The sequence below is a fragment of the Theropithecus gelada genome, chromosome 6 (genome assembly GCF_003255815.1).
Source record: "Theropithecus gelada isolate Dixy chromosome 6, Tgel_1.0, whole genome shotgun sequence".
Taxonomy (NCBI): Eukaryota; Metazoa; Chordata; class Mammalia; order Primates; family Cercopithecidae; genus Theropithecus; species Theropithecus gelada.
This window is the reverse complement of record NC_037673.1, coordinates 71,601,072-71,626,875: the sequence shown is the minus strand read 5'-3', so window position 1 is coordinate 71,626,875 and position 25,804 is coordinate 71,601,072. Positions and strand designations below refer to the sequence as shown.

General features: G+C 40.4%; 1 protein-coding gene across 2 annotated transcripts in view; it reads right to left on the bottom strand.

Annotated features, from left to right (window-relative positions):
* The window catches only part of SV2C (synaptic vesicle glycoprotein 2C), a 272,270-nt gene that overhangs the window by 203,931 nt on the left and 42,535 nt on the right, over positions 1 to 25,804 (bottom strand). For both annotated transcript variants that reach the window (XM_025388314.1, XM_025388313.1), the window contains exon 2: positions 17,315 to 17,990. In XM_025388314.1, coding sequence (XP_025244099.1) covers positions 17,315 to 17,894 — 580 coding nt within the window. In that variant the 5' untranslated portion in view covers positions 17,895 to 17,990. The remainder of the gene's footprint in view (positions 1 to 17,314; positions 17,991 to 25,804) is intronic.

Here is a 25,804-nt window from a genome sequence, read left to right as displayed (position 1 = left end):
GCTGGGAGGCTCAGGACAGCACCACTCCAAGTGGGGTTTGCAACCAGCAGCCTCAGCATCTCGTGGGAGGTGGTTGGCATGCGGAACCTGAGGTCCCACTCCAGGTCTGCAGTATCGAAACCTGCACTTCAGCTCAAACCTCAGGTGACCTGCATCCACATGATGTCTGGGGGGCAGTGGTCTAGGTCATGGTGTTTCTGTAACTCCCTTTGAATAGGAATCACTTGGAATGCTCATAAGACATACACACAGGTTCCCAGGCTCCATGCCCAGCACTGATTCAGGAGGTCTGGGATTGGATGTGATTCTGATTAAATGAGATAATGAAATTAATATGACTGATATGGCCATGCCTGGCATACAGAAGGCAAGAACCAAACTCTAATCTCTCCTCCCTCCTGTGATCATCAACACTAGTGGTAGGGTTGCCCAGTTACATTTGAATTTCAGATCAGCAGCAAATGATTTTTTAATAATAAGCATCTGGCAACCCTAACTACCCCTGACCTCAGAATATCTTGGGGGAGGAGAGTGAGTGGCAGATTAAGACTGGAAAAATAGGCTCAAATTGTGCAGTTCTGAATGCCAATCAAAGACGTTTAAATCAATCTATATACTAACTAGCCAAGACTAGATGTGACTCAAAGCCTCCACCCACTTTCTCCCAGGGATGGTCAGAACAACAATGGCAAGTAGGCTGTGGGGACAAAAGTCTCTATCACAAGACCCATTAGAAAGGGAGGCCAGAGGCCAGATGCAGTGGCTCACGCCTGTAATCTCAGCATTTTGAGAAGCCAAGGTAGGAGGATTGTTTGAGCCCAGGAGTTCAAGACCAGCCTGGGCAACATAGTGAAACTCTGACTCTACAAAAAATTAAAAAAAAAAAAAGTTAGCCAGACATGGTGGTGTGCACCTATAGTCCCAGATACTTAGGAGGCAGAGGTGGGAGAATTACTTGAGCCCAGGAGGTTGAGGCTACAGTGAGCAGTGATTGCACCACTGTACTCCAGCTTGGGCAACAGAGTGAAATCCTGTCTCTAAAGAGAGAGAGAGAAAAAGGAAGCCCAGAGGATGAAAGGAATAGTCATGGCCAGTGACCATGTCACAAAGAATAAGGGAGTTAAAATTTTAAAATCTTAAATCTATTTTCTATTAATTCTAAACTCTTAAACTATTTATACCCTGGCCAGACACAAAAATAATTTAAGCCAACTACTTGACTTTTCTAACTGGTGCACAGTTGAGCACTGACCCTATTTGCAGAGAGTTATTTGCGATTTGAAGAAAAAGATATATAGTGACATATCAAAAGCCAAATTTCCAGTGTCCTTAGCCCACTCTTCCAGAACCTTGAACTTGGTTTCTGGACACCCCACATATCTGGCCCAAAGCCCAGTTGTAAAGTCAAGCAATGACTCCATAGCTATTTGCTCTTATTTAATATATAATTCTTAACTAGTCTCTTTATTTAGCATCCTAAACCACAGCACAGAAACATCAAGGAATGAATTAGGGGCAGTTAAAATGATAGCAATAACAGCATGACAGAAAGGTGTATAGGAAAAAAATGTATTACATAAAAAACAAAAATAGATACCCTGAATCATCAGGATGCATTTAAATTATATATGATACATTTCAAAAAGAGTATATAAAACATGTTTGATTTCCATTTAAAAAATAAGCTTAAGCAAAAAGAGCTTTGGCTCTTGTAGAGGTAAGCTGTATTTACCTAAAATAAGTATCTTGTCAAAAAAGTTACATAAATGAAGTCACATTTTTTAATCTAATGATTTTATCTGACTGCAGGTGAACTACAAATGACCTACAGAATGTTTTAGGTTGCATACTTGTTCCCCTCTGATTTCCAAGTAGCCTAATTTGGCCACAGCCAAGTCCCACCCTCTACTCTCAAATTCCCCAGGAAGCTCAACAGGAATTCAGCAATCCAGACAGATGAGAAGCCATTATGGCAAACTCCATGCTGAAGTGCTCTGGACCCCTAAGGAAGAAAGCTACAGGAACAGCTGGCACAGACACAGAATTGGGACCACATATTAATCCTGATTCCTGTGATAAGGCCATCCTGTTAGGACATATCTACCTCTACATATACACACCGCCAGTCCCAGGATCTCTTCAAACACAGGAAAAGAGTGGGCCCTCCCTATCTCTGACTAGGAGCACCCACTCACCTCCAAAAGGACTTCTTTCCAACTTTTTCTTTTGTATTGTGTTAAAATTTATGTAGCAAAAAATTTCCATTTTAATTATTTTTAGTGTACAATTCAATGGTATTGATTACATTCACATTGTTGTCAACCATCACCATTACCTATGCCCAAAACTTCTTCATCACCACAAACCTATAGCTGTACGCATTGTACCTTCCCATTCCCCTCTCCCTTGGACGGAGCCCTGGGTAATTCTACAAGAGTCCCTGGTAATTCTCATCCACCCCCATCTCCATGAGTTTGCCTATTCTAGATAATTCATAGACAATATTTGTCCCTTTGTGTCTGGTATAATATCATGTTTTCCAGGTTCATCCATATTGTGGCATGTGTCAGCACTTAATTTTTTTTCTTTTTAAAACTTTTGTTTTGTTTATTTTCCATTTGGTATCCTTGTTTTGTTTTGCTTTTTTTTTTTTTTTTTAAAATCTGGTTCCTTTATCATCTTTCTTTCCAGTTCTGATGTCATTAGCCCCCATGTCAGAGGCATTTGAACCAGAGCAACTCTGTGTTGAATAGGAGCTGAGGCTGAGACCTACTGAGCTGCATTCCCAGACAGTTAAGGCATTCTAAGTAACAGGATAAGATAGGAGATTCATACAAAATACAGGCCATAAATACCTTGCTGATAAAACAGGTTGCAGTAAAGAAGCTGGCCAAAAGCCACCAAAACCAAGATGGTGACAAGAGTGACCTCTGGTCATTCTCATTGCTACACTCCCACCCGTGCCATGACAGTTTACAAATGCCATGGCAACATCAGAAAGTCACCCTCTATGGTCTAGAAAGGGGACGCATGAATAATCCACCCCTTGTTTAGCATAGCATCCAGAAATAACCATAAAAATGGGCAACCAGCAGCCCTCGGGGGCTGGTCCATGGAGTAGCTCTGCTTTCATTCCTTTACTTTCTTAATAAACTTGCTTTTACTGTGGAGTCACCCTGAATTCTTTCTTGTGCGACATCCAAGAACCCTCTCTAGGGATCTGGATCAGGACCTTTCCTGTAACACCCACACGGCTGCTCTCGTCCATGCTTTCCCTGGTTGACTTAAGAGGCAGGAGATGCTGATGCCACCTCCAGGTGAGTAGCTTCATGACACTTAGCTGGGTCCTTGTCAGGAAGCAGTGTGCTGCAGAGACAGCAGCCTTGCTTTTCACGTGGAGTGGAACATATTGTGTTTTCGTTTCCACATGAATCCCTAAGAGAAGAATTTGTGTGTGTGTGGTAGAAGTATCTTTGCTACACCAACTGAAATGAGCTTACAGAAGGCAAGGACATATAATTATTATTCTATGAGTGATGGGAGGAGAGTGCAAACAAGGCCACAGGAGTAAACTGGATTCTTAAATGTGAACGTCAAACTGTGTTCCCCAAATCTCTCCCAAATGTGTCCCACCTATCTTGACAATGGCACCACCATCTCCCAGGAGGAGAGGAGGGGCCTCTTTGGTAGATTCGGTTTCATTTAGTCATTAGGAAAGGGCAAAAGGACCCCTCCTACCCCCACTCAAAGATCTTGCTTGGGAGCTTAAAACTGGGACTCTCTCTGTCGATTCTCTCCCCTCTTTGGTGCCATGTCATGTTCATATTAACTGGGTTAAGGGCAGGCCTTTGTATCATGTGGCGTCAGCTTCTTTGCAGAAAAGGGGACACACAGACTTCGTTCTCGCCTTGGTTCAGCAAATCCCTCTCAAGGACTAAGATATTTTTGGTAATGACTTAAAGCATCTCTTTCTCTTCTCTTTGGACATCATAATTATCTAAATTTAAATATTAAAAGCCACCAAGACTGTCATTTATTTTGTGTATTGATCTTTGGCCACTTAAGTACTACAGAAATATTCCACAAATGCTTCTCTGAAGAACAACAACAAAATCTTAGTCTCTTAGAAGAAAGGTACGCTCCAGTACCTACTTTGAAGTAAGTACCTTATTGACATCCCATACTAAGTAGAGCAGCATCTGACTTTAACATCTTACCTCCCTAACCTCACAAAGTGCACACCGAACATTAAGCAGCCCCTTTAACTTCCACTCTAGGAGCTGGCTCCTCTGCTATGTACCTAAACAGAAATGCTCTCCCAGGAACTCCTGGAGAGGGGAGCTATGGTGATACAAATTGCATGGGCCCCTCCCAGTATGGAGGTAATCTTTCCCACAAAATCCCTGGTGACTGTAGCTTAGTTCTGCTCTGTGTGAGCTCTTCTCTTGGGCCTGGGCCTCAGCAAGAGAAGACTGTCCATTCTCTCCAATTCTATTATTCTGAGTCATTAACATGCAGTGTACTTATAAACTCAAAATTCCCTCATTTCTCAGCATTTCCCAAATATTTTAAGCTAATTAGACACGATTTGCTAAAAAAACAAACAAACAAAAACCCTCTTATTAATCTGACTATACTTAAAATCCACAACTGTAACTGCTTATGTGAATGTTGACTGAATTATATTTGCACTTTAGTTATGTTTTCCCTTTGAACGGTTCTCATCTTCTGAATATTCTGTGTCTGCCTTCAGTTCTTGGAAGGGTAAGATCATGGTTTCTTATATCCCTTCTCCTTTTGTGTCTCCTCAGGTTCCCCACTACCTAAAGTTGATCATCAAGTAGCAGAGCCTCCTGGCACAGAAGACACTTTTACATGAATTGGGAAAAGGCGGATTCATCCGGGTGGATGAATTACGAAAAGGAGCTCCCTCAAGGAAGAGAAACTAGCAAAGATCATCCTTTCCTCCAGATATGTAAAAGCAGCCCTAAACCGAGATGAATGGCTTGGTGAGTAAAAGGGTTGGATTCCAACCTCACCCCTTCCACAAGTCCAGGTCCTTTTGTGCAGGTCACAACCTGCACAATTGTCCATGGCAGCCCCACAGTGTGAGTTGGCTCTGGAAAGTGTTTTTATTAGGGTTTTTGGCAGTTTCTCAGCTGTCAGCTTCACTGTTTCCAGGCTCGGTCTTTACAGTGAAAAAATAATTTTATGGCAGAAATAAGCAATATTCCAATATTGATAAATAGTTTTTCATTCCTAAGTGCACAGGAACACTGCATTTTTAAAAATTGTATAAAACACACAGAACATAAAATGTATCATCTTACTATGACGTGATGCTGAGAACATTCACACTGTTGCGTAACCGCCACCACCAACTGAGATTATGCACTTTTTGGATAAAGAAAATCCCAGTCTGAAAATTAGGCACACGAAGTTTTTATTCCTACCTCACTGGTAATGGCATGTGCCTCTATGTGAGTCATTTCCTCCTTATTTGACTTCAGTTTTTCTCTTCTTCAAATTTAGGGTGTTTTATTCTGTGAGCACTAAATCACTCTAAGCTCTACAACTCCCAGAATGGCTCAGTTGCTGACCGGCTTGGTTTTCTAACACATATTAGTTAGGAAAAAATTCAAGACCATTGTCAAGATCAGTAGAAGATCCTCGATGTTAAAACCCCAATCCTAGAAGATGTAGAACCACTACCAGGAGGGCAGAAAGCCAGCACAAGAAACAATTCTTCTGTTTCCCCCACACTGAATTCCAGGGTCCACTGCTGTTGTGGTAATGCCACCGCTAGAGCCTGAGCCGTGGATCTTATTGCTTCCTGGGGTCAGGTAGAAATACGTATTTGAGAGGCCTTGTCTGGAGTGTGGTAAGGCACATGTTTTAAGCAATGCCTGGGAAGCACTGCTTACATTTTGTGGGCAGAGGTCACGGCTAGTAAACATCCTGCAATGTGTGAGACAGTACCACACAGCACAGACCTGTCCCTGTTACTAGGGCTCCTGTTGAGAAATGCTAACATAGAGTTGGACATGGGAGAATGAACTGATTTCTGGGGTAAGGGATTAGGGGCTACTTCACTGTTTGGAGGGTAAGTACCTAAGATGGGGCACCCTTTATCCTCTCTCTGTGTCTCATCATCTGACCACTAATGTTTTCCCCTGGGCACACTAATGCCTTTTCATTATCATCATTGCCACCGATTTCCTTAAGAAAAAATTGAACAGGCCAGCTGGGCACGGTGGCTCACGCCTGTAATCCCAGCACTTTGGGAGTCCGACGTGGGTGGATCATGAGGTCAGGATATCAAGACCATCCTGGCCACATGGTGAAACCCCGTCTCTACTAAAAATACAAAAATTAGCCAGGCATGGTGGCAGGTGCCTGTAATCCCAGTTACTTGGGAGGTTGAGGAAGGAGAATCACTTGAACCAGGGAGTCAAACGTTGCAGTGAGCCGAGATTGCGCCACTGCACTCTAGCCTGGCAACAGAGCAAGACTCCGTCTGAAAAAAAAAAAAAAAAAGAAAAAGTTGAAGAGATACCATATTTGGAGAATATGCAAAGGACTTCCTACTCAGCCTCGACTATTCCCTGGGCCTATGTTGTCTGGCATTCCAACATTATTGAATATTTGTCATATTATTTTCTTCTTTCAGTATTACTTACGATAATGTTTTTTAAAAAGAAATTAAAATATCATATACTCATTAGTAACTTTCATTTCTGCTTTGGGGAAAACATATCAACTAAATGTCCCAAACAAAAGAGTAATTTTAATAATGACATTAATTGGAGCATTATTTTCATATAATAAGCAAAGAACTGGATACATTCAAATGCTGAGTAACAGATGGCTAAGCAAGGTACCAGAACAGTGAATTATGAATGGCCATACACTCACTAGTGCCCACAACACACTGTATTGATTCTCCAAAATCTTTGTGTGAAATAAAGTGAAGGTAGCAAAGATGAACTAACCTGTATTTACATAATTGCAGTTACGATTATAAGCACATTAAACAGGATCAAGACAGAGAGATGTGAAAATAATGTAAAGATCATTAAATTCTATTTTTAAGCAAACTCCTCACAGTAAAAAAAATTTTAATTGGAAAAACTCATTGTTTCCTCATTGTTTTCAATTTGATTAGAGACCTCAATTTTGAAATTGAAAGTAAGAACTACACTCATTTACTTCTTTTACTTTTTCTTTCACAATCTTACAGGCCAAAAAGAAATTCCTAAATTTAGGGTAAAAATATTGGTTTGCAAATATGTGTGTTAGAAATACTTAATCAGTAATTTATCAGACTAACTGATGAAGATGAATGTGATGAATAGTTTCTAACACTGAAGTGTTCAGCAGGAAGCTCAGGCCATTTAAAGGCCCTTGTTCTTGTTTGTGTGAGAATACTTAGATGTTAGATTTCACATGAAAAGGTGCAACCGCATATTGATAATCTGAAATCAAACCTATGAGTCTATATTATTTGTATTTGACTTGATCCAATTGTTAGATAATTAACAATTCAACCACCTTATTTATTTTTAATTTTTAAATATTTTAAATTTTACTTTTTTTTTTTTTTTTTGAGATGGACTCTCGCTCTGTCACCCAGGCTGGAGTGCAGTGGCGTGATCTTGGCTCACTGCAGCCTCCACCTCCCAGGTTCAAGCCATTCTCCTGCCTCAGCCTCCTGAGTAGCTGGGACTACAGGCATGTACCACCACGCCCAGCTAATTTTTGTATTTTTAGTACAGACGGGGTTTCACCATGTTGGCCAGGCTGGTCTTGAACTTCTGACCTCAAGTGATCCACCCGCCTTGGCCTCCCAAAGTGGTGGGATTATAGGTGTGACACCATGCCTGGCTTCAATTGCCTTATTTAAAGTGAAGTCCACATGAACACATTCTCCAACCTGAAAATACATCAGCAAGTTCTCCAGTGACTTTAGGTAGAGTCTCAGACTGGATTAATGTATGTAAGACCAGTGCTCTCAGTGTTAGTGAGGATTCCTATCAGAATCCTCATCCTAGAGTGTTCTAGGATATAGGGATACAATAATTCAGAGTGCAGGAATAAAGAAATCTGCCTTCAGGTTCAGAGCCATATTATAGAAAACCCTCAGTGACCCTCAGGGTGGCAGAAGGACATTTTCCTATCAAACTTTCACCATCTTAGCATGCTATTTATTGGCAAATTTCAGGAATGAGGCAGGGAGTTTCTGTTCATTTCCTGTCCTGTGAGAGTGAATCTGACTCCTTGGATGGAGGAGTCTTTTCAGGCTGCTTGGTCCACCTCCACTTGAATGTCAGAAGCCTCTCTCCTCCCAGGAGAATTTGAAAGGCAAGAGGAAATAAGATCCAGGACCATAATGGCGATAAATTATTGAATCTTCTTTTCCAATTTTGCAATAATGAATCCAAATAAGATTTTGCTAGTGTTGGTAGACAGGATGTGCTCTATGAGCCAATAACTTTTTAATTCCAATTAGGATCACTGGGATGCCTGAGAGGCTAAACAGAGACAGAGGGTGCATACACAACAAAGAATAAAGTTCCATGAGAGATACCCATATAGATGCTGAGGACAAAGAGATCAGGCAGGGTATAGAGCTGCTGATCCTAAAGTCTGCAGTGTACATTTTTAGGGAAAAAAAAACTATGGGTCTTAACAGTTAGGCCACACTCAGATGCCAAATCATCAAAAATTAGGAATAAAGCTAAAAGAGGAAAAACTCTGCGTCCCTCTTTGTCATCAGCTTGGATATGCTGGTCTACCCGGCAACACTGAGCAGGGGTTAGACACACTTGAAAAAGATTGGTTCACGCACTGTGAGCCAATCACTGCACTCCACCTGCAGTCTAGCGGAAAACAAGAGTCTATGAAACTAGCAAAGGGAAATCTCAGAAACTTGAGATTGTTTTCAGACCCAGCTATCTCTCAATAAAGCAGCTAGAAATTCCAACAGAATATTTCTTCTTTTGTTAATCCCTAAAGGAATAAGGGTTCAGGCCATATCTATCCAGCTCTTCTCTCAAAGAAACTACGCTTTCTTTCTAGAAGTGTCAAACAAAGCAAAGGGGCATGGGGGGAATGAATTCTGTATATTTCAAGGAATTCCAGCATCCAAGTAAAAACTATAGAAAGAGAAGCTGAAAACATGTTCAAGGTCTACCAGAGAAATTTTCTGTAATTTATTTCTAGAGTCTAAACAGTGCTGGCCGGGCGCGGTGGCTCAAGCCTGTAATCCCAGCACTTTGGGAGGCCGAGGCGGGTGGATCACGAGGTCAGGAGATCGAGACTATCCTGGCTAACATGGTGAAACCCCGTCTCTACTAACAATACAAAAAATTAGCCGGGCACGGTGGCGGGCGCCTGTAGTCCCAGCTACTTGGGAGGCTGAGGCGGGAGAATGGCGTGAACCCGGGAGGCGGAGCTTGCAGTGAGCCGAGATCACGCCACTGCACTCCAGCCTGGGAGACACAGTGAGACTCCGTCTCAAAAAAAAAAAAAAAAAAAAAAAACACACACAAAAAACAGTGCTTGTCACATAGTAGATGCTCAATAAATTTTGGTTGAGTGAACATTCTAGCTACCAATGGAAGATATAAGAATGCCGAGTAGTCTGACTTGGTACAGTTGATAGGAAAGTTTTCAGTAAAACAAAAACAACTACTCCATTTCTATCCAAAAATATATCCCAAATTTGTAAATATCTATATTTATTCTAGAATTATTTAGAAATATTTAAAAAACTTTCAAGAGCTTCTAAAAATGGAAAAAAGTCAAGTAAAGTTCCAGTTATATGTAAAAGTATTGTCTTTTTAATGCTTTGGTGTTATTGGTCTAGCTGTTTTCATCCAATATACCAATTTACTCTAGCTAATATTGCAGATGTTTGAAAGAAAACCTAGTATCTATGAAGATGGACTATTTCTCCAGGAAACTAGGTGAAGACCAAGTAGGCCTCCCAGGATGCAAGACTGGTTTGGACCTCGGTCTTATATGTTCAGAAACCCGATATGTCAGCACACTAAGGACAGATCTATCTCTTAGAAGCAGACTCCCAATGGTCAACCTCACCACGACTGATAGAAAAACCAGAATGCCAGTTGGCCAATTAAAATGAAAAACAGGACTCCCAAGAAAACTGGCATTCTTTGGCCGGCATATTTCTGATGGGCAAGCTCTAGAGAAAGCTGAATTTGAAATCCTCAAGTTGCTTTGGAACATGGAATGAGAATGAGAGGTCTTAGCTACAGCATTCATGTCTTCACAAATTCCAGGCCAAGGATGCCTAATGCATCTTTCCCTACAATAGAGATACATGTGGCCCCTAGATAAATAGGCTAAATCTTTAGATCAGGGCACCTCAACCCTGAGCACTATTTGGAAGGGCACTGCCAACATCTGCATCTATGACTTTCTCTTTGCTATTCCTCCTCTACTGAGTTTCAATTCAAAATAATACATTTTTTATTTATTTATTTTTTTTGAGACAGAGTCTCACTCTATTGCCCAGACTGGAGTGCAGTGGTGCGATCTCGGCTCACTGCAAACTCTGCCTCCTGGGTTCAAGTCATTCTCCTGCCTCAGCCTCCCGAATAGCTGGGACTATAGGCACCTGCCACCACACCCGGCTAATTTTTTTGCATTTTTAGTAGAGACAGGGTTTCACCATGTTAGCCAGGATGGTCTCCATCTCCTGACCTCGTGATCCGCCCGCCTCATCCTCCCAAAGTGCTGGGATTACAGGAATGAGCCGCCATGCCCAGCCCAAAATAATACATACTTACTTTAGATATGTTCCTATTTTCAGTTAGTTCTCAAAGTGCTAAAGATCTCAGAGACTGTCATTCATTCATTCAACAAATATTTGTTGAGATCCTATTATGTACCACACACTGATCTGGGCAAGAGGATACAGTAGGGAACAACAGACAAAATCCTAGGTTCCCATGAGGCTGACATTCCCTTTCTTTATTTTTTCGGCCACTCTGCCTCTTTAAGATGACTTTGCACTATGGGCTGATTTAATTCTCTGAGGCAATCAAATTTCTCACTTGTGATCATATATTTGCCATTATGTACTATTTATAATTACAAAAAACAGGTGATATCTTCTATTAAGGTTTTTGAAAAGCAGAGAAAAATGTACGAGTTCAACAGGTGATTACTTTGTTGGACTTCACAAGCAAAAAGGGAATTTCCAGATCACCTTTATCTTGCTTGACATAGCGGAGTGCTGTATTTTCACCAAGAATGGAAAGCCTTGTGTTCTTCTCTGGGTTATCCCCACTGAAAGGGCTTTAAATGAAAATGTGAGGGAGCTGGAAAGGAACACAGGACTAAGAGTTGGTATATGTGTTCCAGAGTCTGCCTCAGCTAATACGCAGCTACAGATCAGGCAAGTCAACTGAGTTCTCTGGGTCTCCTATCTTCACCTTTAAAATGACAGGGTTTGCCTACATCACTAAGGAAACAAAAGCTGGGAAATATTATGATTCCCCTGGTAATAGGAGCCAAACCTTATTCATCTTAATCTTTCTTTCAGGGCCTTGAGCTATGCCCCACACATCCTGGCTGCTTCATAACACCACTTCATCAAACACTGAACCTGTAACACCAGTGTGACAGCTGAAGTCACTGATATTCCAGCTAAGATGTTAAAATTTTTTGTTGTTTAGCTATGGAATCCTTTCCTCACCTAAATGGATGAATCTGAGTCTGCTCTGATGAAGCAGAGGGAAGGGATGCCAGAGGGGGTCCTGTCAACACCTCCCCACTCCCACTCCAGCTCCAAAGAGGGCTCTGCAGAACAAGCACATCTAATTGGCATGTCTAGAGGAGCACATAGACCAAATTTTAAACATGGCCACTGGTTCTGAAGGGAAACACGAGCTTTTAAGAGGATTGTAATAAGATTTTTCTTTTTAAAAAAATTAAAAAATCTAAAAGCATTATGCAGAGGAATTTACTACTGGCTGTTAGTTATTTTGGGGCCAAAAGACGCTCTAACCCCGTGCTAAGCTGTCTGATACCTTCATTAGTCATTGTCCGCCTCCTGTTTAGCTGTGTTCTCTGGTTAAACCTCCCTTTTCAGAATCTCATATCTGCCATTCTGGTCCTGACCTTTTCTACCTACCAGATTAACACCCTCCAAAATGAACTTCATCAGCCTCCTCATCTGCTCTGCCTCCCCTGTACCTGCCCAATCCCTTGGCTATCATCCTCAACTACCTGCTTATCTTTCTCATTCAGCAAATTTTTCCATTAATCTTCCAGAAATGCTTCCAATTTTGATGCCTTGCTCACCCTATTAACTGATACAGTTTGGGATTTCATCATGTTTTGCCTGGGCTATTGCATTAGCCTCCTAACTGATATTCACACCTCTATTAATTATTATAGCAGCTATCATTTATTAGTGTTGCTATATAATCAATGCTTTGCTAAGAGTTATACATTATCTCATTCAATCATCCCAATCTAATTGGGCATTCTTATTGCCAACATACAGCTATGAAAACTGAGGCACAGAGAAATTTAAATTACTTGCAAATGGTCACACGAGTAAGTGGCTTAAAGTCTATTTGACATTTTAAGTCTCTCTCCCATCTAACTATCTCCCCACACTGCTGCGAGAGGAAGCTTTCTAAAACACAGGTCTAATGACTTAATGATAGTCCAAACCCCCATCTTGGCATTAAGGTCTTCACAACATATCCACAATGTGACCTGTCAGCTCCAACACTACTACCCCTACCACACATAAGTTCACATGATGGCCTACCAAGTCCAGGCTATTGGGCAATTATAACATCTTCCTGAAGTGCCATCCTTCCTCTTATCTGCCTGGTAAATTCTCATCCGGCTCTCAAAACTCTGTTTATATTTTTTACTTTAAGTTCTGGGATACATGTGCAGAATGTGAAGGTTTGTGACATAGGTATACACGTGCCACGGTTCAAAACCCTGTTTAAATGTCAGTTCCTAGATGAGTTTTCATCAGTTCCCAAAGGCAAACCTGGTAGTTCCCTCCTCTGCAATCCTACAGCATTTTATCCAGTATCTTTGTCATAGAAAAAACAAAAAACATAGAGCACTAAAATGTATCACAAGTGTATCTGTCACATTGTTAATAAATAAATAAATAAATAAATAAAAATAAATAAATAAAGTTCCTGAATGACAAGGTCACAACATACTAATCAGAATATCCTCTCAATGTACCTTGCCAGGTACCTGGCTCAGAGTTGGTACTCAATTAATGCTTATCAAATGAAATGTTCTTGCTGTCTCCATTTTTCTGAACAACATTCATGTTTCTTCCCAAAGCAATCTGGCCCTGCCTCTGTTACGCTGCTAAAACTCCTGTCCTGAAAACTACCAATGCATATGGGTATTACGGGTAGCAGTTGATATTTGCCTTGAAAAGGATAAAAGAAACAGAGGATGTTTCACTATGTTCAGGTTTAGTTATAAAAGCACATTTTGGGTTAGAATATGTTGCTTTGCATCTATTTTGTATTAGTCAACACCTGGCTGTGATAATATTTTAGTTCTTAAATATTGCTCATCTTTGTAACCCTCAGCAATAAAGCAGTTGAACCAACAATGATAATTTTCTCTGCTTCACTGGCTGGGTCTTAGGAGAAAATAAGCCAGTGAGCGGGAGGCCAGCCCCTCCGATGCAAGGGAAGAGGTGCCAGCATGCTGCTTGTTCTGCTCTAATGGGCTAGAGTCAGGTAGGGCTGAGCTGAAAATGGTTGCACATCTTTCCTGCCTAGGGTAATCTTAGAACCATACTTGCCCCCCTCAACAACCACTGGACAGGAGCTAAGTCAGAAGGTCCACTTCCACAGCATCCACTCTAAGCCACAGCAAATGGGAAGGGAGAAGGCCTGATGTCCTGGAAAACCCCACCTTATGACCGGGGGCTGGAAATCTGGAGGACACATTTTCACTTCATTCAGTATGAAGGCTTAAAAACTTCCTAGTCTGGCTCATTGTGTTCATTGTGCTCACTGTGTTCATCTTAAGAGCTGTTTGCAGCAGCCAATAACTCTTAATTGCCAGCCTGTACTGCAAGACTGTGGCACCTGAAAGCTATACATCCCTTCCTTCTTCCAGCAAGTTCCAGACCTCCCCTTTCTCCTGGCTGCTCCTTTCTCTGGCCTCTCCTCTACCTCCTTAATGATTCCTCCTCCACCATCAGCCCCATAAATAGTATTCAGCAGGAAACCATTCTCTCCCGCATTAAGGTCATTGTCAATGTTGTCTTAAACAAGATGGCTTCCAAATCTCTGGGCATTTCAGCTCAAATGGGGAATAGCCCATTGGCACTCCTCTTTGATTGTCCCCAATGGCCTCAAAATGAGAGGGTCTCAAACTAAACATTTTCATCTTTCTCCCTCCTGCTAAAATCTATATTCTGCCTTACCTAATTCAACGAACTGCCGTTCTTTCATTAATTGGTCCCTTCCTCCCCACTCTAAGCTAATCAATGAGCAAATCCTTGCTGACTCTACCTGTGGAGTAGCTCTGAAATCCATTCCTTCTCTCCACTGCTTTAGTCAGGGCTTTACCCTGTAACATGTTCTCCCTGCTTGAAGTCTCTTTATTTACACTTGTCTTATGGCCACTGATACTTGGTATCTAGACTGGCAATCTACCCATTTGTGATTTCTCCATACTAGACTATAACTTCCTTGGATAGAGAAACCTTGTCTCTCTCTTTTGTCCTATTATCCTTGTGACAATACTGTGCTTTACACACAGTAAGTGCTTAATAAATAGACTTTGGCAATAGAGAACAGATTATCTTAAAGTGACTGCCCTTGTTCTTCCAAAGAGCAGATCATTAGATAATTAAATATTTACTCTAACTTATTCTGGCCCAATTAACAATGTTATATATACACACAGACCACACACACAGATATACACACACACTGGATGCCCTTAGATACCTTTAAGTCAATCTTTTAGCAAACACAAAGAGAGGCTCAATCTCCCAAATAATTAAAACATAAATTGGGTTGTATTTTTGTTCCTGGTCTTCCTTGAGGAAAATGACACAATGCTTAGTAGCAAATGAGAAATTATTTTGCAAATCTATATCCTCAAAATGCCACCAAACATGGGTCATGCATCCTGCTTTCTTGCATTTTGATCCTATTGCTATGACTTAGTGTGGTAATTATATTACAAAGCTATTATTTGATGAAATGGAAATGGCAAAACAATTTAAATGCTTGTCTAAAAAGACTCTGTTAGAATGCAATTATGAGTGAAAACACAATGGCAAAATAATTGAAATGCAAGTCTGGAAGGCACAGTTATGAAAGCATTAAAATGCTCCTGTTGGGGACTCACAACACTGAGTGAAACTATACACTCCTGGGGACACATTTTTAATTCACTAAAGCAGGCAACATTTATGGGCAGATGAGAATATCTGTGCTCCAATTGTTCTGCAGCATTATCTACACTTCTAAATGCCACCCGGGGGTAGGTAACATCACCAGGGTTTCTGGGTTTGGAGGATGGTTTGATAAGAGAACCATATGTCATACTGTGCTTTCATACAGCACCAGGAAGATAAAGGCACAGGGCAAATTGGGCTTAGATTTTTCTGCAGTATTTCCAGTATAAACGGTAGGATCATAATATTAAAATATTTTTATTCTAAATTTAAGCTGGCAATTATTAAATATTTATGTGGGTATATTTCTAAGGGTCTATCTTCTTTACACATTCTGCTGATATATTTCTTTAGCAAAATCTCAATACATATTTTGATGTCTAGGCTTACAGTTGTATACACTTGCTCACCAAAAGAAAAAAAAACAAAAATGCAATACAGTGCTAGATACAAAATCAATCTGCTGAGATGATCAATTTGATGAATGACCAAGGACCCTCCTCTGAAGCGTGGTGATGTCTGCATTTGATAGTGGAACACACAAATGAGTGTACCAGCAAAATATGCAAAATATGCTCCTGACTCCCACCCCTTCAACCTACACAATCTACTTTCATGGATCCATTTCTTTTAGCTAAGCATAAAGAAACGAATACTAGGAGTGGGTCATATAAAAGAAACAAGTGTTAAACGAATAAAAAGATGTATATCGTTTTCTCATTCATGATTATCTCTCTTGTGTTGTCATAGAGCAAGTTAGGATATGGCATTTAATTTTAATCACTCAGAAAATTTCTCAGCATCAATGACAACAACATTACTTAATAAAGTTACTAGGTTTCCACAAAAAGAATTGTATACTTTCGTTTTTGAAGATTTAAAGAAGTCCCTTGGAAATGTAGATACAAAGTATTCTTACTTTCTTTCACAGACTCTGAAACACATAAAGATTTAATATGCACATAAACGTGTTTTCTGAGGCAGGATTTGCAAAAGCAGTTTGGAAATCCTCCTGATTTTATATACCAAGTGTTTGCTGTGGATCCTTAAACTGCTGGGAGGATATTTCACTGCATGCTTGCTTCTTGCCTACTTATTTTCCCCTGCACAAACTCAGAGAGTGTTTTGTAAAAATATAAACCTGAGTGCATGGTAACTTCAAAACAAAAATCAAATCTGCTGTATAGATATTTTATAGAGAGGTTATATTATTAACACACACATTTAAATACTTATATGATTTAAAATAATATAAAGAAGTTTTTCTAGTTTGGACACAAAGTTACACACCTTGAAAAAGATTTAAAAATCACCTATAGAAAATTATACGAATAAGGCTAGTTGAAATCTAAGCAAACATACACATAGATAATAGAAAAATTAAAGTTATCAAGTTCCTAAAATAAACTACTGTATTACACATAAAATTTGACATTTGAAATCACATTTGTCAGAGTTTTACAGAACTAATCTCTGTATTTAGAAAAGTGTTAAATATAACAGCATTACTAACTTCCAAGAGAGTAGCTTTGGAATTTAATAAAGGAGAAATCAATGCAACTATGACAAAAATATAAGTTAAAACATACTATAACTTACTTTGAAATGCATAAAAATAAATTGGGTTGATGGATGGATGATAAAGAAAATATAGTAAATGTTAACTATAGAACCTAGGTGGTAGGTATACACAGGTGTTCACTATACAATTATTTTGATTCTTTTGTATGCTTAAAATTTTTTGTAATAAAAAATTTGTTAGAAAAAAATGCAGTGCTCTAGATGAAAAGCATTTATTCTCTATGCTGATAACTGTGCTTAACAAATAAGCCAGTTTCAGAGTTGGTCTCACGGATACCACACACTCACCTAGCCATCCAGATCCTGAATTTGGGATGCAGAGGTCTGTCTCAGCACTGGGTAACACGAAGCCAACGACAAACACCTCTACACCATCTGCCATAAGAGCCATGCCCAGGACGAAGAAAAGAGCCCATTGAAAACGACCATGACCGCATTCTTGGATTATCAGCTCATACTGCTGAGCTAGCTCTTCCTCGTCAGCTCTTCTTTCTGATTCCAGCTCCTGCCGGTCCTTGTACTCATCGCCCTTGGGCTGCCCCACTGACACGATGCTGTCCTTTGCTTGGTTCATACTGGGGATGCCCTGATACTCCCCCTCATAGATCTCATCATCTTCATCATGGCCCTCAGTGGCTTCACTTGAGCCTTCATCATCGTTGGCCTCCCCATTATAGGTTTCTCCAGCCGGGTAGTAATCATCATCGTCTTCTTCATCTTGGAACCGACTGTAAGACCTCTGGGTGTATTCATCCTGGGCTCGGTCCACGGCTTGATTCACCTTCTTTACTGTCTGTTTCTTCACCTCTCTGGCAATGTCCTTGGCACCCTTCATCAGTGAAGTCCTATCCTTGTAAGAGTCTTCCATCTTTTCTCAACTGATGGCCAAAGAGAAGATGGGAATTTTTCACAGCCTCAGTGGTTCAGCTCTGACGGCATCATCCACTTTGGGTTCAAAACAGAACTGCGAAAGAAGAAACAGAGAAGATATTCATTATTCCTTTCCATATATTTTTCTTCCATCTATTTCTTGGCCTCTTTTCATTGCCCCACAAACTACAACACAAAATTAGTTTTTCCTTTTTTTTTTTTTTTTTTTAATCTCACTGTATACACATGTACACCCTATGCTGCTTCTCTGCTTAAGTGTGAACGTCACTTGGAGTATTTAGGGTTTTTGCTGCTATCATTATTGTTTTGTTTTAAGGAATTCTATCCCCAGGGTAACAGTACACAGGAATTCCCCTGAGAATAAAACAGAGCATTTTGCATCTTTAAAAGTACACCCAACACATTTTGAAATTGCTCTAAGCATATACCTTGATTGAGAAAAACAGTATTGCTCACAGACACAAACAAATATTGCAAAGGCAAAACCAGAATATTAGAAGAATCCTACTGGGCCTATTTCCTCACATTGAAAAGCAAGCAGCCCCATATACAATTACTATCAAACTATAGCTATGTTTGTAAAATTGGATTTCCCCCCTTCTTAACATTGTATTTCCTTCCAACAAATTTTAACAGAGACTCACATGGCACCCCAAACAGACAAGGAGTATATTCCCCTAGAATAGTGTCATATCCATGGGATCGTCACAGTTCATCAAATGATTTTACAGATGCATTTGATATTGAATTAGAACATATGGCTTATTCGGTGGGAGGAGTCTGCCCTTTCAGAAACTACCCCCAGGCCATCAGGGACAGGTAAGCTCCACGCCATGTACTTCCACAACCCCACTTCTATTTTCTTCATCTCTGGATACCCAGTACAAACACACACTCTCTCTCTCTCCCTCCCTCCCACCTCCTCCAACTGCCACTCTGGTTAGCTGCTGTTTTGGTAGTAAAGTCTGGACCTTCCATGACCTGTTATTTGGTTTTCTTTTTCACTGATAGCCCCCTCATGCCTTGGTTCCTTAAATTCAGGCTGACCTCTTGGTAACTTGTATTCCATTTGTCCACTCAGCTGCCTCTTCTGGTGGCTCATGTGAGTCATCGTCAGGTTCATCCTTGTACACAGATGATACGGAGGTTAAAAAAGTCTTTCTCCCCCATCATTAACTCCCCAAGCCTTAAGCTACGGCAGCATTCCAAACATTGATTTATATAATCGCCATTTCTACTTTTTCATTTTGTACCTAGTTTAAAATATTTAAAGTGGCTATTACTAACACACATTTAACTACTCATCCAAATGCCACAATCAAACCCAGCAATAAAGACAAACAGATGTTTGTTTATAAATGGACCTTGCTTCATTCCCACTGAATACCTACAAATGCTCAGTAGGCAAAACAGGAGTATGACTCTCACAGACCTGTGTTTTGGAAGATGATAAAATGAAATTAAAATAAACATATGATTGCAAGGTTTACAATCAAATGTTTTAGTAAACAATTTTTCTGTTTGTCTTCCCTTTTTTAAAAAAAAAAAACTGAGAGGAAAAGAAAGGGAGGAAGAGAGCGATGGGAGAATCCATGAGAACAGTAAGAAAAAATGGAAAGGTCGTAACAAAGGAGGCTGAGGATGGGATGCTCAGAAACTCAAGAAGTCAGGGAAAAGGGGCAGGGAGGACAATGATGGAATTGAGAGACATTCCCTACTTTAAAAATTAACAGACAATCAGAATATTTCTCACTATAAATAAAATAAACTGCCATCCTATCCATCGAACGGATGATCACATCAGACACTGCACATCAGCTGCTTCCTGTACACAATCAGCCCCAGAAACACCATTAAGTGAGCTCCAAAGACCGCTTCGTTGAAAGCAGAGTCTGAACAACCCTACGGCACCACCCCAGTGCCTTTCATAATGGAAAGCTTCTGCCATAGCTGTTTCTAAGAAATTGTACATCAACTGACTGCGTATGGCTTTTTTGCTTTTGTCCTCAGCCACAGGTATCCTTACCACATGCTTTACAGGGCTTTCATCCCTAAACAGGTCCTTGTATAGGAGCCACTTCTGTAAGAGGCAAGAGGTATGATACCTTCAATGTCATGGTTATGACTGGAAAAGTGGACAATTTTAACCCCCTAAGTAATCTAAGCACTTGAGCAATGAGAAATAAAATAAAATAAAAATTTTACAATCAAATATTCCAATTTTGAAAAAATTCTTACAGAAATCTTTGTTTTAATTCTGGGACAGAACAAAGCAATGTGCACATATAGGTTCTCTTTTTGTCTCTCAAGATTTCTCATCCCCCAAATCGAAGCTCAAGTAAGTTTCTTGAGGGAAGAGACTTGTTCTTTAGTTTGTAGTCTTACTAAAGCAAAGATTTTTCTTTGCTCTTTCATAGACGGGAAATATGAACACTTATTCAAAAATGCTATATAAAATGAGATGTTTGCAGATATCGCCTTTGGGGTAAGCTGGTGAAGGGTATAGGGGTCTCTCTGAATTATTCCTTACAACTACATGTGAATCTTCAATGATTTCAAAATACAGAGTTAAACCCAAACCCCAAGTTTGTACTATCTTTATAAAGCCATCTTGGAATATGTGCAGGATGATTGGCTGGGGGCAGATGATTCAGGGGCAGAGTTATAATTCTATGGCTATTATCTCCCTCTGGTAAATGGAAAAAAGGAAAAAGCTTGGCTCATTCCAGATATTGCCAGGAAAATGGCAGATTAATATCTACATGGGAAGGTCATGCTTGAATTAAAGCAGCAATTCTCAAGGGTGGGGCTTACACACCAGGTGTGGCCTATAAGTAGGTCCACGAGCAGCTGTTTATAGTATCATCCATGTTTACTTTTATTTCTCGAATAAATTACGGAGTTTCACCACATAATATGTGTCGGACTTTGTTTCAATGAAAAACAAAACAAAGCACCTTGATTTGGTGCTTACTATGTGTGAGGCATTGTGCTAAAAACTTCCTGTACATCCTTTTATTCTTTTATTTAATCTTTACTTCAATCCTACAAAATAGATATTATAGTCTTCCATTTTACAGATGAAAAAATTAAGGCTTAGAGAGATTAAATAGCCCAAAGTCACAAAGCTTGTTAGAGGAGATGCTGGACTCAAGCTCAGATGTGTCTGACCCCAAAGCCTTACTTACCCCTTATGTTCATCTGCCTCACACAGTGGTCTCACTGAGGTCTTATTAAATGAGGTGGCCTTCTTCCTAGTCATTTCAGTATTTCAGTAACTTTTTTTCCTACACTAGAATGGTTTTATACCTGCTTCTCTAAATTGTCTTTTACATCCTGAAGTAAAGAGAATTGCTGTGAGGCCTTTAATCAGTGATGAGCTTTATATGGGTAATAATTTTAAAATGTGGTCTTGTTTGTTCCAATAAACTACCCTAGGATGGTGGCTGTACTTCAAAAGACAATGTAACCCTGTTAAATAAGACATCAGTGGGCCAGGACAGCAGGAAAGTAGGCAAAGCAATGAAACTCTGACAGCCTCTGATTAAGCACATGATGCTTACTCAAGTCAGTTTCCTTCTCCACGAAATAAGGGTAATAATGACCACCTTCCAGTGTTGTGAGGATTAAATGAGTTGTTTACACCAGTTTTAGGACAGAATCTGATACATATTCAGTGGTTTCAATTCAGTTTCCCCAGGAACAGACCTAGCCATAAGGAGTCAGCTGCAAATCACTTATTATTAAAGAGTAAGGGAGTCAGGGAGCAGGGTGGGGAGAGGGCGATGGAAGCAGGGCTGCAATTTTAGGTATTGTACCATGGAGCAAGCTTCAGGAGGAACTCTGGAGTACAAATTATGCCTAGGAAGTTTTCCCCACTCAGGCAAAGGTGCTGAGTTTTCATAACCCCATGCCAACTATTGGCTGAGGGCTCCTGGGGGCAATGATGGAATGTAGGAGCTTCCTGTTCTCTGCACCAAAAGACAAGGCAGTTCCAGTAGCCTGAGGGCAGTCCTCTGAAGAGCCACAGGTGCTGGCCAAGGAAAGCAAAGGCACACTGAAGCCAGGTGGGGAGAGCACAGGATGATAAAAGGGGTCCAGGGACCCAGGGCATTAACAGTATCTCCTGTAATAAGCCTTGATAAATATCTGTTTAGATCCCCTACTCATCATGCTAAGCTGCAGGATACATAGCCGATTAAAAACAGCCTTTATAGAAGTGGCTGTTAAACCAATGTTCACAGCAAAGTGAATCTGATATAGTCAATGACATGCACGATCATTGTGCATGATATTTTGCACAAATACGTAAAATACAAAGAATATACACATAAGCATTACTCCGGTAAAACACAGTTTTTTTTGTTTTTTTGTTTTTGGCTCCTTTGATGGTTCATGACAAACACACATATTCAATACCACTATATACTATTTCAAAACTTTCCTACACAAGTTGCCACCCTACACAACCCCCCCACACAGGTGTTTCTCTTGGTGTTTCCCCACACTGCCCACACATGCAGTCTTTCCTTTGCTTTACTCCTCATCACCACCATCAGTCTAAAGATCTTGGATAGCTCCTCCTCCCCCAAATGTTCTAGAATCTTCTGGATGCTGGGAGAGTCCATTCTTCTAACAACCGTATTTATGCAGATTTAAAGCCACTGTGCGCTGATAGAGTAATGATAGCAATAATAATGGCTAATCTGTTATTATGTCAGCCATGTGCCACTCACTTCAGATGCATTATCACACAATAATGGTCACAAACATTGTATGGGGTAGGTACTTTTAAAATCCCTACTTCACAGATAAGAAAACTGAAACCTGCCCAGGAATAATGCGACCCTATGCAATACTACGCCAGAGCCCAACCACATACCCACTACATCTGCTTCATTTTCATGGAAATGGGAGCCTGTGATGGAAATAGGGATCTGAAACAGCATAGGTGTGTAGAAGGCAGCCCCCATGCCAGTAGACTCGGGCTCTTCTAAAGTACTTGCAGATACGTAGTGTGCTGGGATTGGGCAGAGGGGCTCATAACATCCCTCTTCCTCTCTTAAGCTTGGATCTAAAGGAGATATTCGACACAGAAGACAAATCGCGAACTACTTGCCAGCTGACTGGACAACTGCATCCAATTTTATTCCTGATGCCACACCTCCCTCCCAAGTCAGGCATGCTGGGCTACACAGGACTCCTTCTGGAGTGGGGTGGGGTTGAGGGGGGAGCTTTCCATGAAGCTTTCCACTGAGCACATCTTTGAGATGAAGAAATAGAAACTGACCCATCATCCCAGACTGTCCAAATCTCTGACATTAAGTGTTTATTATTTAAAGGCACCTCTTGCCCTCCAACCCTCTAAACTACCTGTATGCATACATTCTCATTCTTTAAGGTGCAGTTCAAAAATCACCTCTTCCATGAAATGAATTTCTTTCTTTATTGCTTAGCCGAATCACATCTTGCAAGCTAAGTGTAGCTGGTTTCCTCCTGTCATTCAATCACGTTTTCCATTATGCTCATCAATATATGTGATGGCCTTCCCTATTAAAGTGTAACTTTCCTGAAAGCAGGAAGCTTTCCTGAAAGCAGTAAAATAAAACAGCATAAAGTAATGTTATTGGGTATTTTGTTTGTTTGTTTTTTGAGACAGAGCCTCACTCTCCCACCCAGGCTGGAGTGCAGTGGTATGGTCATGACTCACTGCAGCCTCAACTTCCCAGGCTCAAGCGGTCCTCCCACCTCAGCCTCCCGAGTAACTGGGACTACAGGTGTGCACCACCATGCCAGGCTAATGTTTTATTTTTTGTAGAGATGAAGTCTTTTTATGTTTCCCAGGCTGATCTAGAACTCCTGTGCTCAAGCAGTCCTCCTACCTCAGCCTCCCAAAGTGCTGGGATTACAGGTGTGAGCCACTGCATCTGGCCTTAAAGCAATGTTATTAAATTAGGACTCAAGCACCATAAGGGCCCAACTCTTAGTTCCTCCACTTTCTTTACCAGGCAATTTGTTTGGATCAGAAGTTCCCCAAGGTGCAATCTGCAACATGTGGTCCTATAAGGTGCTCTGAGAGGACAAAGTTGTATGGTCATATACATTTTGGAAGTTTCTGTCTCACACTTACTTCATATGGAGTATGAGTAGGAGGGTTACAGTACAAAGCCTGTTATAAAGAACCTTGCTTAAATTTGTTACCCAATTATTTCCAAACTTTCCTAATAACAGAATTCCCCACCCTCAACATGACACCAGTAAGCAGTTCTCATTATACACTTTTTGGAAATACTGTATTAAGATGAACACTAAAATCCTTTAAATTCTAACGTCTCTATTATAAAATACCATAACACTAATTAGAATTAATCAAAGCAAGCAGGATAAAAGGCAGAAAATCTACATTAAAATAATATCTCTAAAATAAAATACAGTATTTCTTTTAAATGTATCAAAAACTGAAACTAAGTTTTCCAGATGTAATTGCTTATGATTTTTAAATAGACTTGCTATAAAAATAGAAAGTATTTAGCATATCTGTGTATTTTTAAAGTAATAAGTCATTCAAAGAGTCTGGAAAGTTTAATTTTAAGTATAATAACATTCATTTTAATGCAATTTTGACACAGTTAATTTGCTCTGTGAAGAATAGGTCTCATAAACCAGGGTAAACTTGACCTCAGCAGTTGTCCAAATCTCTACAAACCCTAGATTAGTGAAATCTAAAGGGCTCACACAAATGATAAACCTGTTTGCATATATAAACTTTTGTGAAGGTCCCAGAAATATCCTCAAGTGAGTCAAAGTGGGCAGTATCCTTCTTTGAAGAAATACTTGAATTCAATTTAGTACAGAATCTTTCTTTCTGATTACAAAACCAAAGCAGGCTTATTTTAAAAAGAACTGGACCAACGCATACCAATTTGGATGGCTACTAGCAAAAATCAAACAAACAAAATAACAAGTGTTGGCAAGGATGTGGAACCACTGTGCACCGTTGGTGGGAATATAAAATGGTACAGCCTCTGTGAAAAATAGTGTGGTAGCTCCTAAAAACATAAAAATAGAATTACCATATGATCTAGCAATTCCACTTCTGGGTATAGACACAAAAGAATGGAGAGCAGATTCTAGAGAAGATATTTATACATCTGTGATCCTAATAGTGTTATTCACAGTAGCTCAATCCAGGAAGCAACCCACTGGCCCATTGACCGATGAATGGATAGGCAAAATGTGGTGGACACAGACAAGGGAATATTATTCAGCCTTAAAAGGAAGGAAATTCTGAAACATGCTGTCATATAGATGAATCTTGAGGATATTATGCTAAATGAAATAAGCCAGCCACAAAAAAGACAAATACTGTATGATTCTATTATGAGATCCTTAGATCCAGTCAAAATAATAGAGACAGGATATAGAATGGTGGTTGCCAGGGTCTGGGAGAAGTGGGGAATGGGGAGTTTTCATTTAATGGACAGGGAGTTTCAGTTTTACAAGATGAAAAGAGTGATGGAGATGAATGGTAGTGTTGGTTGCACATTATGAACACATTCAATAGCACTACCTGTACACTTAAAAATGGTTAAGTGGTGCCGGGCGCGGTGGCTCAAGCCTGTAATCCCAGCACTTTGGGAGGCCGAGACGGGCGGATCACGAGGTCAGGAGTTCGAGACCATCCTGGCTAACACGGTGAAACCCCGTCTCTACTAAAAAATACGAAAAACTAGCCGGGCGAGGTGGCGGGCGCCTGTAGTCCTGGCTACTCGGGAGGCTGAGGCAGGAGAATGGCGTAAAAACCCGGGAGGCGGAGCTTGCAGTGAGCTGAGATCCGGCCACTGCACTCCAGCCTGGGCGACACAGCGAGACTCCGTCTCAAAAAAA